An 18,475-nucleotide genomic window follows, 5' to 3' on the forward strand; every position below is an offset into this window, starting at 1 on the left:
CATGCGCAGTGGAGGAGGAGGATGGCAGCAAGGCACCCGTGGGCGCCCAGAGCGGCGCCCAAGCTGTGGTGGGGCGGCAATCGGTGGCAGCAATCAGCGTCAGGACTGGGCTGGGGCCGGTCCCGCTGCCTCGGCGGGCTGGATGCGGCCCGCGAGCCATAGGTTGCCAATGCCTGTACTAGATTGTGCTCTACAGAATTCCAAAAAAGTTAAGTGGAATCATTACTCCCAATGTCAGCTTAATGCTGAGATCTGATTTAAATATGTTAGAAGCTACCCTGAATCCCAGCCATGAGAGAGTGGAATGATATATAAACCACACACTGAACACAAAGAACACAGAGATTATTTTTACTGTCACGGCAGGAGAAACAGCATATTCTAGTGCAGGGGTGGGAAAGTGTACCCTACCAGACATTTTTGTGCTGCACCCCCCACAATCTCTCATCATTTGCTATGCTGACTGAGGCTGGTGGGAGGTGTAAGCCAAAAACATCTGAAGGACCACAGCAGCCCACATCCTTTTATGCCTATCAAATGTGTTGTATCTGGTGAGAAAGCATTTACATGGGGGGGAGGGGCGAGGAATATCTGGTCTTCCAGATGTTGCTGGACTACAACTCCCATCAGCCTTAGCCATTATAGCCAATGGCATGGGATTGTGGAAGTGCAATAACATCTGAAGGACCAAATATTGCCTATTAATTGCAATAATTAAATATTCACTTAGGTTTAGGGCTGTCAGGTAAAATACAGAATAGGGCTCCTGTACCTTTAATGGTTGTATAGAATATGGAATTTCAGCAGGGGTTACAGGTCACATCAGCAATGCCTGCTGAAATTCCCTCTTTAACACAATTATTAAAGACAAAAGAGCCCTGATCTGTATATCACCTGGCAGATCCAATGAGGTGCCACCAACACTGTGGTCTTGCTTTCATTATAGGGCATGCAGATAACAGTATTATGTTATCTAACTATGCATAGTGCAATTTACCTTATCCAGTCATGATTTAGAAGCCTGAGTAATATTGTTACTACCAAGAAACACTAATTTCTGTACCACATAGTTCTATTAAGCATTGGTCTTTGGGGAGAATGTGGGATGGATAAACTGATGGGGAAGATGCTTCTTCGTCTAAGAATCATAGCCTCAGGAATATGCAAAGGTATGATTTATTTACATATGCTTTTATTTACATATACTAATAGGGCAAAAACCACTGCAGCGTCCAGGAATCTGTACTTTTCTGCTGTCATTCTCCCACACACTCTAAACAATATGAAAAAAAAATGTAGAGCATGAGACATGTATAAGCTTCAGGGTAAAGACTTACCATAAGATTCATCACTATCAGATGACTTGATGCTGATCAGAATGTGTTGGTCTAGTAAGTACTCTGGATCTGAAATAATGGGTGTAAGCTGCAAGAAAAAGCTTAAAGAGCTTAGTAAAACTAGTGATAGAAATGTATGAATAAAATCTATCCCAATTAAAACTAATTTTTCTTTTTCAATTGTGTAATAAATTTGCTGTTCCGCATGCACTTACAGGAGTGAGTTTCACTACATTTAATAGATTTACTTCCAAAAAATTGCGTCCAGGATATTAGTCTAAGGGCTGTTTTTCCCCCCTACAGCTGTTTGTGAGTTCAAATGTTACAATGTATTGCTCACTGAATTACAGTGACTACAACTCTAGAAGTTCCTGACATAAATCTAAATCTTACTTTTGCCATGGTGGAGTCACTAGATCCATGGCAAAGATAAAGTGGTCTTAGGCAAGTCCCTCTTTCTCTTGGCCTTAGTCCATTATCTACAAGAAGCAGATACTGCTGTCTTACAACGTTGTGGTAAAATACAAAATAGTGTATGTGAAATGTGAAAAGGGTGCTTGGAGCCTCTGCCTGAGGAGATGGCAGAGGAGAGCTATTTCCATCTAAAATATTAAAATATGAATATACAGTACATGAATGTGTGAAAGAAAATACACTAAACAAAATATTTTTTGTTCATCTCATCAGGGATGACATTCAGATGTTGATGTAAAGGAGTCACAAGGATAAATAAAGAGGTGCCTGAACTGGCTGGTGGCTGGCACAGTTTGCAGGCTTTCCAGGGTTTTTTGTGGGTTTTTCGGGCTATGTGGCCATGTTCTAGAAGAGTTTCTTCCTGACGTTTCGCCAGCATCTGTGGCTGGCATCTTCAGAGAATGCTTGCCTGGAAGAAAATCTTCTAGAACATGGCCACATAGCCCGAAAAACCCACAAAAAACTATGGATGCCGGCCATGAAAGCCTTCGACTTCACTTTCCAGGGTTGTGCAGAGTGCCTGTACTCTGGGTGCCTTATTGACATCACAAGCTCTAAAACACATCTCTCTGCTGAAACATGTACCCTGCTCAGTTTTTGAGTTGCTAGTCAATGCAGGACAATAATAGTATAGTAGTACATGACCTGTTTAGTACAGATGCTCTAGAAATATGACCTGCTCATTAGTGACACAGTACCTATGTAGAGATAGGATGCTTTGTGGTTATTTTATTGAAAATTATATATGCATGAATGCTTGTTTCTTTTCTTTGTGTCAGTCTTTGTGTCCCAAGACTGCTGACACCTATTTAAAGTAGTAATAAAAATAATGAAATAAAAAACAAAAATAAGTATTGTATATTTTAAAAAATTAATTTAAAAAAAACCAAGGCAGACCTGAAATGACTCACCTTCCCAATTCCTCCTCCTCTGCTTTCTCATCCTCCTCCTCCTCCTCTTTCTCTTCCTCTTCCTCGTGCTCCTTCCCAGCCTGAGCGGAGCCCGGGCCCCAGGCAGGCCGAGGGGTAAGCTAGCGGCCGTGGGGAGGCGGGGAAGGTGGCGCAGCTGCGTGCAGGAGGCGCCGCCTCCACCTTCGCCTCCTCCGCCCCAGACCTCGCTGCCTTCCTCTTCCTCTGCCTCCTCTGCATGGCCATGCGCAGTGGAGGAGGAGGATGGCAGCAAGGCACCCGCGGGCACCCAGAGCGGCGCCCAAGCTGCGGCAGGGTAGCAATCGGTGGCAGCAATCAGCGTCAGGACCGGGCTGGGGCCGGTCCTGCTGCCTCGGCGGGCCGGATGCGGCCCGCAGGCCGTAGGTTGCCGACGCCTGCTCTAGAGTCTCACCAGAGAGAGAAGGTGCTCAACAGGCACTGGTTAGATCTTGCCCACATCCATCTGACCATCTGACCTGATTCCCTATCATCAGTCTTACACTGGCAACATCTTCTCTTTCAAATCCTAACCATTGGCCTGCCTGGATGATGCCTTCTGATAAGAATCTACTGGATGCTCCCTCCCATTAACAGCAAACTTCTAGCTTACAGACCATGCTCTTAGCTAGAAGTAGGCACTATCCTAATCCTCAGGTGGTCTTCTAAGCGAGAGCTTTCTAAACGTAAATGTCTTGTAATAGGAACATCTGACTGTAGTAGGGTCTTGTAATAGGCACAACTGACTGATTAATTGATTAAAATCCAGATGACTCATCAACAAGAATAACTGTGATTGATAGAAAGACAGCTTTCTCCATTTCCCCCCTCCTCTTCCTCTTTAACAGCTTTATCATACATTCCATCCCACATGCAGATATTTGCAGTGATAAACATCCATAACAGCTACATGGATTAGAAGTCTGCAGCTAAAGTGGTGGCATGGCATTTTAAAGTCAAGATGCAATTGTTATCTTTCCTCACCTCTGCAGCTCCTGTCCATGTATCATTCCTTCCCCTTCCTTTTCCAGCATTGCCCTCAGAATCACCTTCCCTTCAACTCATTCATCTGGCCTACTCTCTTTTCCATTCTTCCTTTCTGAGCTCCTGCTTCTACTACTCCCACTTTCTTAGTACCATTTGCTTGTTCTGTCCCCCCCCCCCCCCAATACTATAGTAAGAGAGCACTGGAAATCAATGCCACCCAGAAACTTTGAAGTTCAAAACAACTCAGGCACTGGCTATTAGCGATCCATAGGACTTTATCACACAAATCTAGAAATGCAGAATTTTAACAGGATAAAAGCATCTTTGGCTGGTACTTATCATATAAATGCCGCGTCTGTCCTGTTGCTGCCTTGTATTCCATTCAGAAGGGAGCCCTGATGACACGCTAGTTAACTGCCTGTACGGCAGCCACAAGGTTGCGAGTTCAATCACAGGGGCTTCAAGGTCCACTCAGCCTTGCATCCTTCCATAGGTTGCTAAAATGAGTACCCAGCTTGTTGGGGACATTTAGTTTACACATTGTAGACCACTTAGGGAGTGTTAGTTCACTGATATGCAGAATAGAAATGTACTTGCTATTGCTATTACTGCAGTACACCTTTTCAAAACCTGTCAAAAGGCTCTCAGTCTCACTGCTATTCCATTACTGCCTTCATGCAATAGGTCTCTTCCGCTCCATTTCCACTTCTCAGGCAATCACGTGATGTGAATGAATGTGATTCTGCTACTCCCTCCCTTCTTCTACTTCTCGCAGTGATCACACTAGTTAACACCTTCCCAAAGCTGACTTCTGTGTGCACATTCACACAGCAGCTGGTTTCAGAAGGTGGCTGGCAACCATGATCACACAGGGTTCCTTTGTAGATATACACACCGCAGCATCAAACTTGCGGAGGGTGGGGGAGAGCAGTGATCTATTTTCCACAGGTGTCTTCCTGAATCCTGTGCAATCCACACAGCAACTGGCTTCAGGAGGCAGCTGACAGCCATGATTGCTCATTCCCACTCTTCCTCCCAAAATGTGGTATTTGGCAGTGTGGAGAACAGGTCATGTGAACATGGATCACCAAAGTGCTATTGTGGGGGAAAGTGTGATAAGAAATAAGGCCAGACTGTTATCAAAGTAGCATGACCATGGCTGGATAATAGGCTGGCATGATAAAACCCTTAGGCTCATATTCCACAAGCCAACAACAGTCAAAGAACTTTCAAATTACCCAGATATCTGTCTTGGGAGTCCCTCACTAGATGCCAACATAACAGCTTGTTAAGTAGAGGCAAGACAATAATTAATTCTTGTCCTTTGTCATATTATTAAGTAGGAGCCTGGAATGTCACATACTATGTACAACTAATTGGGATTACTACATTCCTTTTGGCAGCACTTGGTTGGAAACCCTTTTAAGGACACCAGCTGGAATTGAATATCAACATGTTCTTCCATCTCTGCTATTTAACCACCCATAAGTTAATTTAATGCTAGGATTTGGAGCAGGGCCCCGACAAAGCTTTCTATGACCTACCTAGAATTAAAAACATATTCCAACTAGGTCATTTGAGGGCAAAACAAAAACAGACAAGATTATTACAAAGTATTAATTGTGTGATTGGCTTCTGAAAGTAAACTGCAAGTGGGGAAGGTCTGATCTAAAGCATCAGCCAGCTTTGAATTCTTTGCAGCCCACTTCTGGACTTCATCCATGCTTGTCACTTGCATTGGGGAGAAAATACATTTTCCCCATTGGGAAATTTCAAGCATAGAGAAACTAGTCTGGATTTCACTGAGGAAGGGAGGACCAAATTACACACCAGGGCACCAAGTGAGCCACTTATGCCTCAAAATTACTTCAGAAAACCTTTCACACATTTCTGAGTAGTGTAAGGTGTCTCATCTAGCCTGATCTTAAGTTTCTGATTATCTGTAATCTTACACCATTAGTGAAGCTGAATTCCTTTACTGCAGATCATCTAGGTGTTTTCTTTCTCAGCAGCAGTCCTGCCGTGGGAATCTCTGTTTTTTGAAGCAGTTAGATTACAATTTTTACAAGCATTTACAATATGCAGCTAGATCCATCCCTACACCACCATCTCAGCCTTTGAACTGAGAAATGATCACACCAGTGACACCAAGAATGACTAGTGATGACCAGTGATGTCTTTCCAGTGTTTCTGCCCCAGATCCAATTTTCTTTAAGAAATTGTGTTGAGGTAATCCTTGATATACCTTTTAAAACATTTCTATCACTGTGAAGTCAAAGGCTTTCATGGCTGGCATCCATAGTTTTTGTGGGTTTTCCGGGCTATATGGCCATGTTCTAGAAGAGTTTTTTCCTGACGTTTTGCCAGCATCTGTGGCTGGCATCTTCAGAGAATTTCAATGGCCTTACTGCTTCAGATACACATGCATGAATATTTTAAAGATGTCAGCTTCAATAAAATCTATTTTTAGAAACATAGTCATCTTATATTAATATAGATGCCTACCCAATATTCATATCCTATGTATTTCCCCTTCCTTTCCCTTCTATAATACTTTCCCTTCTTTTTTCTCTCCCCATTTTTTTTATTTTCTCATCATCATCATCATCATCATCATCATCATCATCATCATCATCCCCTCCTGGATGCAGAGGGGCAATGGTGTGTGTGCCATGTCTCACCCCAAAAAATTCTTTATAGACCAGTCACTACAACCTCCTCAACTCCTAAAAATTGCCCACTTCCGCTGTGACCAGCCTCATCAGAATGTAAAAGAGGAGTTTTGCCAAGTTCACTTCCTTCTTGAACATCAAGGAAGTGAAACTAACAGTGGCAAAGATGTGCTGCAAGATAATTTTCTTGTCTGTAATCTGTCCCTTGGGGACTGGTTACAGCATTTATTAGAGAGTTGGGGAAAGACTGTACAAGCAACAATTATGATTCAGTATGCATTTTATGTGATCTTTCAGATATACCCTAAATCAGCTTTTGAATAAACCAGTATATGTTTCCTGTACTGTAAATTGACAGATGTAACAACCTTGTTAAAATAAATAGAAAAAAAATGTTTGGTTACCTTAGGAAGGGCTTCAACAAACTTTACCACTAATTCTCCCTCATTTCCTTCCTCATTTTCTCCCTCCTTGCTCTTTACAAAGCCTGCAAAAGTGTTAGAAGAGAAAGTAGTTTACCAGCTGAGAAATGTACAACAAGCACCCACATTTGCAAAAATAAAAACCTGCCAACGAAGGGAAACTGTTCATTATTCCTCTTTCTAGACAATAGAATGGAAAACACCTGCAGGTATCTGGATCTCTCTAAAATAATATACATAGTATATACATAGTATATTTACAAATGACCTTATTCTATTGTCTTTTTTATTACTTCATTCCTGTTAAGAAAGACATAAGGAGGCTCAGTGCATGTGTGGACAAGAGGATAAAGAGAACATGACAGCTCTTCCTACGCTACTCAAGATAGCAGTATTTTAAAATTCTAATTTAAGCTTCCTAACACATGGTTACCATAGAAATGTATGCAAATCTCTGTGCAGCCAAAATATTTCCTTTTCATGTGTGTGTGCAGAGCTGGGTTAATAGAGCTCAATGACATGTGAATAACAGGAAGAGTAAAGTACAGGTATGCTATTTCCTTTTCAAGTCTGACCCCCAAGAGGGCACAACATAATCAACGCACTTTGGGCATGAACTTGTTCAGTACACAGCCACCACAGATGCTGGAATTCATAAATAGCATTTTAAGTAATGTACAGTTCTCTTTACAGAATCATCACTGTGCAGTTGTTTGAGCTCTCTCACAAACATTGATTTTTGATCTTCCCTGAATTGCTTTTACTGGGTGCAATTCACAGTGCAGCCAAGCTGCAAAGTTCAAATTTAAGTTCCAGTTAAATGAAAGGGCATTTTGTATAATACAGGGACAGTCTGTTTCTATGACTCTTTTTGCATTGTTTTGTCTGAATGGCACTATGACCAGGGTGAATAAAGTACAGCCTGTGGACTCTATGTGACCTTCCCAAGGCTGTTTTGTCAGGTCCCAAAGGACCCCTCAATGATTTTTGTAATTTTGGAGGTTTGAAGTTGTGGAGGTTCTTTTTAACTCAGAATCTTGAGATCAGTAGATTGTGTATGTGTGTCTCTCTCTGTGTGTCTTTCATCCTGGTCTGGATTGAGGTTTTTTTGGAGGGGGCTATTTTTAAAAGCAGAAGTGCCTTTTGGCTTACTGACTGATTTTTAAAAGGCTGCTCTTGGACTTAAAAACTCCCAGACCCCCCCAAAATGGCATTCCCTATAACTGCCCCAGTTTGTCAGAGATAAACCCTGTTAATCACATTAGTTGAGTTCAAAGTGTAAAACTAGTTTAAACTCAATTAACTCAACAGGAGAATGCAGAGAGGAGAGGCAGGGAATCTTTCCCTTCTCAGCAGGTTTAGGCAAAAGCAAAGTTCTGCAGTCTCTCCTAGCTTGTGTGTTCTTCTTCATTAATAACGTATGCCATCTTGGCCACATTCTGATGCTGCATGGCCACATATGTCCTGGTTTACATCTGTGAAATGCTGGAGGGTATGAAGTGATGAAGTTGTCCACACCCATCACCAAAAGGCTTAAGGGGCATTTTGAATTTTGACATATATTAAAAGTTAAGGATGAATCCAAACTGATAAAAATTATGAGAAAGGTCTAGATTTTGTTTCTGTTCTTTCTGATTTTAGTTTGGAGAGATCCATACACATTTTGTGTCAGCTCCTGGTATGATCAGATAATCTTTATACCAGCTCTCCAGGTCATTTTTTATTTATTTATTTATTTGCCAGTGCAAAAACCAGACTTCTGCAATTAGGAGACAAGAAACCAAACCAAACCAAAATAAGTAAAGGACTTGTCCACATGAAGAGAGAGAGAGAGAGAGAGAGAGAGAGAGAGAGAGAGAGAGACTCAGTCTTCCAAATAAATGAAGAATTATGATAAACTTCTTTATCATCAAAAAGACAGGAGAAACTGTACTTTCTAAGCAGCTGGAGTGGAACTCAATGTAGAATTTTGTCTGTGATTTTGTCTTGAGAGTAGCACTGCAGTGTAGGAATTCAATCTGTCCTGAAGAGTCTGTGTATTTATCATCTGAAGAAAAAGACAACACCTGTGCAGGTTAAAAGTCAGTACTTTTCAGAAGACTCTTAAAAGAAAGGCTACATTCTGATACAGCACATTTTTCTTTATAAAGAACAAAGAAAAAAACTTTGCTTTACATTTACTCACCATTCTTTGAAACAAACTGTGAGGTAACAGCAACTTCAAATGTGGCAAAGACAGGACTGTGGTCGCTTGTCATGATATCAGTGGTGCATCCTAAGAAGAAAGGCAAGTCCTAAAGACCTTTGTTCTTGACCTCCCAAAGGAAGGCAGAATACTATCATTGTCTGGACTTTGCTCAATGATCCATATTTTTTAAAAAGACTTAGCATTAAGAAGAATTGTATACTAGATGGACTTAATAACCCATATGACCATTACACAAGCCATGCAGCATAGCCTGAAACAGCTTGCGGTCGGTTGGCTTGAAGGACAAATTGTTGTCACATGAACCTGCCAAGGTATACAAATAGTTCTGGGGGTCCTAGACTGTTTCACTTCCTGACATAGGGGAGATGAGGCCACCCTTATTGTGGAACTCCACAACTGGAATTCACTCCTTAAAGATTTTTGCTTTTTATCTTCATTTCAGCAACTGGCAATAATCCAGATCTTTTAAGTGTATACTGAAATTGTAGCTTCATAGCATTATATAGTTCTGTAATGTTATTATTGTTGTAACTTTTAGGATTTACTAACTGTGATTTTACTTTTGTTGTTGTTGTTCTGAGAGTTCTTGTTGAAAGATGCCTATAAGCATCCTAACTATCTAGCTAATGAGGCACTTCCCAAGAGACTTTGGCTGGGATCCACTTCCCTAACTAGTCACTGAGAATTTTGGAATTGTTTATTATAGAACATCAGCAGGCTCATGTTGCAGTTATTTTTTGACAGAGAGTAGTCTACCGCACAGGTACTGGCCTTGATAGACTAGCTCTTCTTGCTTAGTAATAGGGCTGAAGAAGGCATTCTTACACTGACAAAGTGCATTGTCCTCATAGCTAATCTTGGCCTATCCTTCCTCTCCATTTTCCACTATATATTGTAGTTTAGGGAACACACATTCCAAGCCAGAAAGGATAGGATGTATCTGTCGTCAAGAACTTGGCAGTGAAAGGCAATTCCACAGATTCTGCTCTGATTCATTTCCTTTTAAACCAGCTTTGCTGCTATTTTCAATCTGTTATCTACCCACCATAAGACTGACACACAACATGCACCAGGGGATATGATTTCCAGAGCACTCGATCACACCAGGATGGCAAGTTGTATTTCAACTGCAAACAAAAGAAGAATCAATATCAAGGACACATCACTCTGTCAGAAGAAAACCTCTTTTGCCAAAACAACCATGAGCTTGCTGCTCTCGGTTATCTTTCCTTCACTCTACTGTCTCTAAAAAGAGAAACAGTTTTGACATCAGATACCACCTGAAACATTACAATATGCTAGAATATATGGCGTACCCCTGTTGCTTTCTGCTTAGTGTAGACGTAGTTCTCCCGGGTGTTCCTTTCAAAACGATAGGTTGGGGCAAATGTTATTTCTTCCTCCTCTAAAATAGATTAAAGGGCTGATTAGTGCATACATCGTAATAGGGCTGGGAAACCATTGGCGTTGGAATCAAATTAGGCCCTCTAAAATTCCTAGTCAAGTCCCCTGAGGTTCCTTAGGCGTTCCTACTCCTCTCCTCATGATATCATTTGGCAGTTCCCCTTTTGGGTCATTCTAAAAGGCTGAACTGCCTCTCTTAGAACTTAATTATTAGAGGTTTTTACTGCTGGCATGTTTGATCCTCCCCTTTGCTTTTGGCCCTGGCCAATTCTGGAAGACCCCTACCAAGAAAATGTATTTAAAATTAAATTCAACCCTCAGGTTCAAATTAGTTTTACAGTTTGTATTACATCCATTTTATGTAACCCAATGAAAATTATCCTGTGCCAGTGTGACATAGTGGTTTGAATGTTGGACTATTACTCTGCAGACCAGGGTTCAATTTCCACTTGGCTATGACCTTGGGCAAGTCACACTTTCTCAGCCTCAGGGGAGGGCAATTGCAAACCTCCTCTGAAGAAATCGTGCCAATAAAACCCCATGATAGGTTCTCCATAAGTCGGAAATGGCTTGAAGATACACAACACAACACAGCAACTATGTATTTATGGCACTAATGGCTGCTACTACTGCGTGATATCTTTCCAAACTGATTGGGTCATTTTCTTTACGGATTATATTGCAGTGTGTGTACATGTATTAATACACATGTGGATATATATGAGGAACTGCCAAAGATACACCAGCTCATTGACAGTTTCTGAAACAAGAACAACAATGAAATTTTTGTCTCTCATTGACTAACTCTTTATAAGAGTTTTTTTTCCCAATGGTCAGAGAAAAGAAGAGCCAAGGAAAAGCAGTGTCTATTTGTAGGCTTAGCAGCAGCCTGTATAATCTTACCAAACTGCAGAAACACCTTTTGATCTTTCTTTTCCATGAGGAGTTGGTCAGAATTCAGCAGTTCTGTGTACTGTTGCTGTTTGATTTTCTGGATGATGTTCTCTGCTTCCTGATAAGAGAGAAAATATCGTTATGGTAGATGTACCCCTTCTTGTCTTATTTTCTTTAATAAATTGCTAGTAGACAGCAGTATGACATCTGAGGCCACAAAATCCATTATAGAGTCCAGCATCAACTGATATGTCATTGCATATTTTGACACTTTCTCCCTTGGCTTGAGCTGCAGTGCTGATTTGGCACAATACCTTTCTCTGTCAATGTTTTCTGATTTAGATTATACAGACTTTCAAATGCTGCTGGGTTTTGTTGCTGGGTGGAGGTTTTTTTCTCTTTTTTTAGGGAGGGTTATTTCCCCCTGTATTTTTTATTTTGTGGGCACTCATAGCAACATGGGACATGCTGCTTTAGATTAAGGAAGTGGCACATAGGAAAAGGGTTTTGAAAACTCTGTCCCACCAGAGAAGAAGTGCTCTGATCCAATGTGAAGCCTACTGCTGCATAATTAAAGCAAAATATTTTCCAACGCTTTTGCAGTTTTAGTTTAATATTGTTTTAATACTGTTTTATCATCTTGTATATTTGGATTATATGTATTTTTCAGTTTGTTTATTTTATACTGTATTTTTTTGTATTCTATCTGGACCATTTGTTTTACAGTTGTATTGTATAGTTTTATATTTACATTATTCTTTCCTTCCTCTGTGTTTGTGTGTGTGTAAGGCTTTTGGCAAGGCATATTTTGTTGTTGTTTAATTTATGAAGCCCCTTGTACACTGGTGGTGCTACCTAAATTGATGATGATGATGATGATGATGATGATGATGATGATGAAAGATTCTGAATAACATAGTTTCCACCTTTAGTTGCAAAGAGACTTCTAGCTATTTAGAATGACAGGTTATGTTATCGTGTGTGTCCCTCTCTGTGTGTATTCACTTCTGTCAAGTCAACTTCAACTCATGACAGTCCTATGAATGAGAGACTTCCAAGTCCCCCATCATCAATAGCTCTTGCTCAGGTCTTGTGGACTGTTTCCTTGAGTGAGTCTATCCATCTGTAATGTGATATTGTACTCATCTTTTCCTGCTGCTTTCTGTCTTGCCAAGCATTATTGTCTTTTCTAGTGAGTTATGTCTTCTTATGCTATGTCCAAAACATAACAGTCTTAGTTTAGTCCTCTTGGCTTCTAGGACAAAATACTTTCCCTTGACATATCTTGTATTATTTAATACTTTTCCATTTTACATTATTTAAAAAAAATTATAACAGGAGAACATCCCAGTGCTACCGAAAACACATTTAAGAAAACACACACACACACACACGTGGCAGAATGCAAAGGTTACCCTGAATTCATCAGCTATTATCTGATCTTGGAAGCTAAGAAGAATCAGGCAAGGTTAGTACTTGAAAGGAAGATATCTCAGAAGAAGGCAATGACAAAACACCTCTGAGCATTTCTTGCCTAAGAAAACTCTATGGAATTCATGATGTGGCCAGAAATCAAATGCAACTTGCTTGTTATATTGAACATATGCTGAACACCTGTTTGATAGGTCACTGGCTGCCATATCGAAACAACACCTCTCTTTTGAAAAGAATGGAAAGGTAGTCAAAAGGACATCTATACCTGTAGAGATTGTGCTACATTTTTGTCCTCAATAAAGAGTTAGGTGGTGAGGGAGGGTGTGTGTGAATGAAAGCAGTACTTGGAAAACACATATTACCATAGGATGCAAACATCATGTGGACCCCCTGTAAAACATGAGTGAATGAGCCACTATGATATCACAATAACTACATTGTCTGTAAGCAGTCCTGGTGTGCAATAATACAAAGGTACCATAGAGAGATATTTGGAGACAGGAGTAAGGATGGACTCTTATATTATAGAAAGTGCCTCTTCTTGGTAATCTGTTCACCATACTTGAAGGATATGTTTGAATTTTCAATCATGCTTGCTTAAAATTAGGAAAGTTACTTGTTTGGACTATGTCTCTCAAAATCTCCCAAACAAGACCACTGCTTTGGGATTTTAGGAAATGTATCCCAGTTAAGTAACTTCCCCAACATATAGTTCAGAGCTTTACTTTTTAAGGCTTTTGTTGTTGTTGTGTTTACTTTTTTCTTAACAACCTACTCTGAAAAGGGGAAGAAGTGACTTTGTGATTGACATATGAGCCAGCCAATTGGTGATGTATAGGTTATGCTTCAGCTAAAAAATAAAATACCTAGGTTTGTTGGGAGTTGAATCCAAAAAACGTTATGCATGGATGCAAATGAGGTGAAAGTGCTTCAGCAGTGAGTTCACCACTGAAATTATGTATGCCTATATAAATGAAGAGGTTGACAGGTCCTAGTTCAAGTTTCTTTTCATCTATCAATTTCATAGATGCCAGGCATCCTCTCTGCTTCAACTCTTCATTTTTCATTGGTGGAAATAATAATACAGGCCTAACTTACAGAAGTATTTGTAAAAACTATGTGTGCAAAGTATTCTAAACACATCAAATGCTAAGTACTATAGTTTCATAGAGAAGAAAAGGGGGTTTCTACCGTTGGGGGTAACTCTAAGCGGTAATTCAGGTCTCCTAGCCAGAAGAGATGAGTAAAGCGGTGAGTGATGTTAAATGGATTCAACTTCTTGTCGCCGAGTGACAGAAAACGCAGAATACTTGTATAATTCTGGTTTCGCCTAATAAACAAAAAAGAGAAATATGCTTAATAGACTGTTTTATTGCATACTGAAGGGGAAGACCAGAGGCTGATGTTAAGACTAAAGGATAGCAGAGTTATGCTAAAAGAAAAGGATTCTGAATCAATGAAATGTTTAGATGGTGCAATTATTTAAGCGCATAGGAATCTAAAGGAGAAGCAGATAAAGCAGAGTATTTTGACCCTATCATCAACCAACTGTCTAATTATTACAATAACAACCTGAAAGGAATGAAAAAGTTTTAACATGAATAGTTTTAACATGGTGCTTGCTTTGTAATTTTCCATTATAGCTAAATGACTGCTGTTTCATGATTGGCTAATGTATATTTCCAAAACTCTTGTATGATTTTTGTATGTGGTTTATGCTGCTGCTAGGTAGATGTTCCAAATACTGTATGTATAAAGTTTGCTACAGTGTCAAGTTGCTCACATTTAGTGCTGACATCTGGATTGCCACTGTGTCAGTAAATAAAGTGTTGTACTCAATTCATGATGCTTCCATTCTTGAACCTCAATTGAAGTTTCCCCTTCAATACTTAATTTTATTATATTGTTCCCATGCTTTTATTTATTATTCTCAGCAAAACACTAACAGAAAACCAGAGCAACAGAAATTCCAAACAGATAGTTAAAAAGTGTTAAGAGGACAGTAAATAATACGGTGAGAAACACAAGGGATAGATAACAACAGAAGCCTATAAACAATACAACTTACAAGTGTATATTGTTGATATGGTTTGTATACAGCCTTATGCATTATGATCTTAACGCATAAGGCTATATACAAACCATATCAACAATATACTCTTGTAAGAATATATAGAGCTTGATAATAATAATAAAATAATCAGTCTCAATGCTGATACATAGTCCTGCTGTCACATATGGAATTCCACAAACAATGCCATGATAAAATCATTTGGTCTCCTTCCATTAACTGTGTTTGACACATTATTGTCAAACATTGGTCTATGATTCAAAACTTCCTTCATTGTGATATACACACACACACACACACACACACACCATTATTAGCCTATGAAAGACTTTGAATTTACAGGATATATTGTTACATGGAAAAGAAGACATGCAGCTTTCCTTTATAGAGCTTACTTACATTAACTTACCTTAGTACTGTATTTGAGTAATTGGATTTAAAGAGAAAGCCAAAGACTGAAAAGTTAAAAGGTGTTATTACAATAACAGGGATAGAAAAGAAGATTGTGCTACTTTTACAATATTTTAAAAAAGATACCTCTAATCCAGGGATAGCCTTACAGAGGTTGCTGTACTAGAACTCTCATCATCCACTATCATGGCTGTGCTAATGGAAACTGTATACCAATAACACTTGGAGGACCATACATTCCTCACTGCCCCTAAAAGTGGATATTCACACTTTTCATTTTTTTAATACTCAAAACTGCTCCAAGCACAGATGTGTACTTGCATATGATATCTGATATCATTATTACAACAAAACAGCAATGTATTGCAACACTACTCTTTTCTTTTGTTTCCTTCAGGTTTACCTTGACATAAAAGGTGCTATATAATTTTGACCAAACACTATAGTAGAACAAATGAAGATATATGTTCCCTTGCGAGATGACAGTTCTATAATACGGCTTTCAAACCACTGAAAAATTATCATTTCTGCCCAGTCAAACACTGGGAACAGAAAGCCTGATTCTGGATTTTTCTTTGAGTGAATGCATTGTATGACAATAAGTGTATCAGTCTCTTAGTGTCCATCACTGTGTATTAATTACGCTTGTCAGATCTCAAGGCATGACCCTGAGTCTTAGGGTCTAAACCATCTTCTTTGGTTCTCAGGGCGAGGGGGAGGAAACTCAAGGTGAGAGTGTTCACTTGAAAAGTATGTGAATATTTATATGGTCCTTATTTGTTAGACTCCACGCAGCTGCATCTGACACTTAACTGTATCTGCTTACTGACATCACCAGGGGCTGCCCCTCTTAAAATCACTCTTGTAACATCACAAGGGTCAGTCTCCTGTGACATTACAAAGGGCCATCATCACTAGGTCTCAAATTTTGGCCCTGAATTCTCAGGACCTGGAACAGTCCTGACCTGGAAAACCTAGAACTATGTACTAAGAAATACACTCATTCATTCATTTGAATTGAAATTTATTTGGGCTATATTTTGTTGTTGTTAACTGCCCTTGAGTCGACCTTGACTCATGGCGACTCTCTGGATGAGACATCTCCAAGACCCCTATCCTCCACTGCTCTGCTTAGGTTCTGCAGATTCAGGCCCGTGATCTCCTTTATTGAGTCCAGCCATCTGGCACACAGTCTTTCTTTCTGCTGCATTCTACCTTTCTCAACACTATTGTTTTCCTTAATGGGTCATGCCTTCTTATGATGTCCAAAGTATGACAGTCTCAGTTTCATCACCTTGGCTTCCAGGGAGAGTTCAAGCTTGATTTCTTCTAGGAGCTATTTGTTTGTCTTTTTGGCCATCCATGGTATCCTCAACACTCTTCTCCAGCACAACATCTCAAATGAGTTTCTTTCTCTCTGCTTTCTTCATTGTCTAGCTCTCATTTCTATATATGGTGATAGGTAGGGTTGCCATATCCTGCCTGGGGGTGGGACTTTCCCGGTTTGGGGCGGGTCCACACGGTCCTGCCCTGGTTTGCCCCGCCCCTGGGATTTCTCCCACTTCCCCGGCGACGGACGCCAGGCAGGGCCAAAGGGCTTCGTCTCAGCGAGGCCCCTTTCCCCTGCCTTGCCGCCTCCTCTGCCGTTGAGGGAGGCGGCCTGACAGGGCCAAAGGGCCTCGCCTCAGCGAGGCCCCTTTCCCCTGCCTTGCTGCCTCCTCCGCCAGCGACGGAGGCGCCCAGGCAGAGGAAAGAGCCTTTCCTCTTCTTTCTCCTCCTCCTCTTCTTCTGCCTCCTCCTCTTCTTCCTCTTCTTCCTCTTCTTCTTCTTCTTCTTCCTCCTCCTCTTCTTCTTCCTCCTCTCCTCCCCTTCTTTTTCATCTTCTTCCTCCTCCTCTTCTTCCTCCCCTTCTTCCTCTTCTTCCTCCTCTTCTTCTTCTTCCTCCTCTCCTCCTCCTCCTCCTCTTCTTCTTCCCCTTCTTCTTCATCTTCTTCCTCTTCCTCTTCTTCTCCACCTCTTCTTCTCCACCTCATCCTTCCCTTCTTCCTCTTCTTCCTCCTCCTCCTTTTCCCCTCTTCCTCCTCTTCTTCTTCTTCCTCCTTTTCTTCTTCCACTCTTCCTCCTCTTCTGGTTTTTGGCCAGAAAGGGAAGCACATTTCTCTCATCTGTCTAGGAATAATGCCAAATGTCCTCCATTTTGATCATGCCTAAGAAACATGCATTTATATGATTTTTTTAAAAAAAGCATCAATTTTTTGTGTGTCCTCCATTTTAAAAAAATGTGCCCTACATTTGAAAATTTTGTCCTACATTTGTCCTACATTTGTCCCAGTTAGGAGGTCTTGACTTATGGCAACCCTAGTGATAGGGAATACAGTGGCTTGGATGAATCTAACTTTAGTGCTCAGTTGTTTAATGCTCATGATTCTAACGTTAATGCTTTATCCTTTAGGATCTTGTCTACTTCTCTGATTTCTTGACTGCAGTCTCCTGTAGTGTTACCATGTGACTACATGCCTCCAAATCACCTGGCTACTTATGGCTACTCCATGAATGTCATAGGATTTTCTTAGGTATGGAAGGGCCTGAACAGATGGGCAAAAATATTTATTTATTTATTTTATTTAGGTATTTATATCCCGCCCTTCAGCCCTAATGGCTCTCAGGGCGGCTTACATTTATTATTATTTTTTAACCAGACAGTTCCCTGCCCGCAGGCTTACAATCTAAAAGACACGATACAAAAGGAGAAGGGAATGGTGAGGGGGGAGAAGATCAGGTCCAGCATTCTTCTCTCCCTCTGAGGCCTGGACCAAGGCAGATGGACTGGAGGGAGGGCTCTGCTTCTTTCAGGCAAGGCAGTTGGAGCTCGCCTGCCCTTCTCTCTCCCTTCAAGATGGTGGCTGAAGGGATTGCTCTGGTTCTTCCAGGCAAGGCAGTTGGAGCTCACCTGCTCCTCTCTCTCCCTTTAAGAGGGTGGCTGAAGGGAGAGCTCTGGTTCTTCCAGGCAAGGCAAAAATAAAGCTGCTTTGGGTCTCTTTGGAGGTATGCTGTTTAAATGACACATCCATCTTAAGATGCCAGAAGCTGCACCAAAGCTGCGTTCCAGTCCTTAGGATTAGAGCATGTCTTTGGCGCGGCTTCCAGCTCCTTAGGATGCATGCATCATTTAAACAGCACACTTCCAAAGTGACCCAAAGCAGCTTTATTTTGGCCTGTCTGTTCAGGCCCGAA

General features: G+C 40.8%; 1 protein-coding gene across 1 annotated transcript in view; it reads right to left on the reverse strand.

The window, feature by feature from the left end:
- Window positions 1-18,475, reverse strand: part of INPP5D (inositol polyphosphate-5-phosphatase D) — a 99,623-nt gene that overhangs the window by 7,420 nt on the left and 73,728 nt on the right. Inside the window, 8 exon segments of the mRNA XM_042460630.1 lie at window positions 1,338-1,425; window positions 6,801-6,883; window positions 8,752-8,865; window positions 9,004-9,093; window positions 10,073-10,154; window positions 10,344-10,432; window positions 11,335-11,443; window positions 13,951-14,089. Coding sequence (XP_042316564.1) covers window positions 1,338-1,425; window positions 6,801-6,883; window positions 8,752-8,865; window positions 9,004-9,093; window positions 10,073-10,154; window positions 10,344-10,432; window positions 11,335-11,443; window positions 13,951-14,089 — 794 coding nt within the window.

Source organism: Sceloporus undulatus, chromosome 3, assembly GCF_019175285.1.
Source record: "Sceloporus undulatus isolate JIND9_A2432 ecotype Alabama chromosome 3, SceUnd_v1.1, whole genome shotgun sequence".
Classification (NCBI taxonomy): Eukaryota; Metazoa; Chordata; class Lepidosauria; order Squamata; family Phrynosomatidae; genus Sceloporus; species Sceloporus undulatus.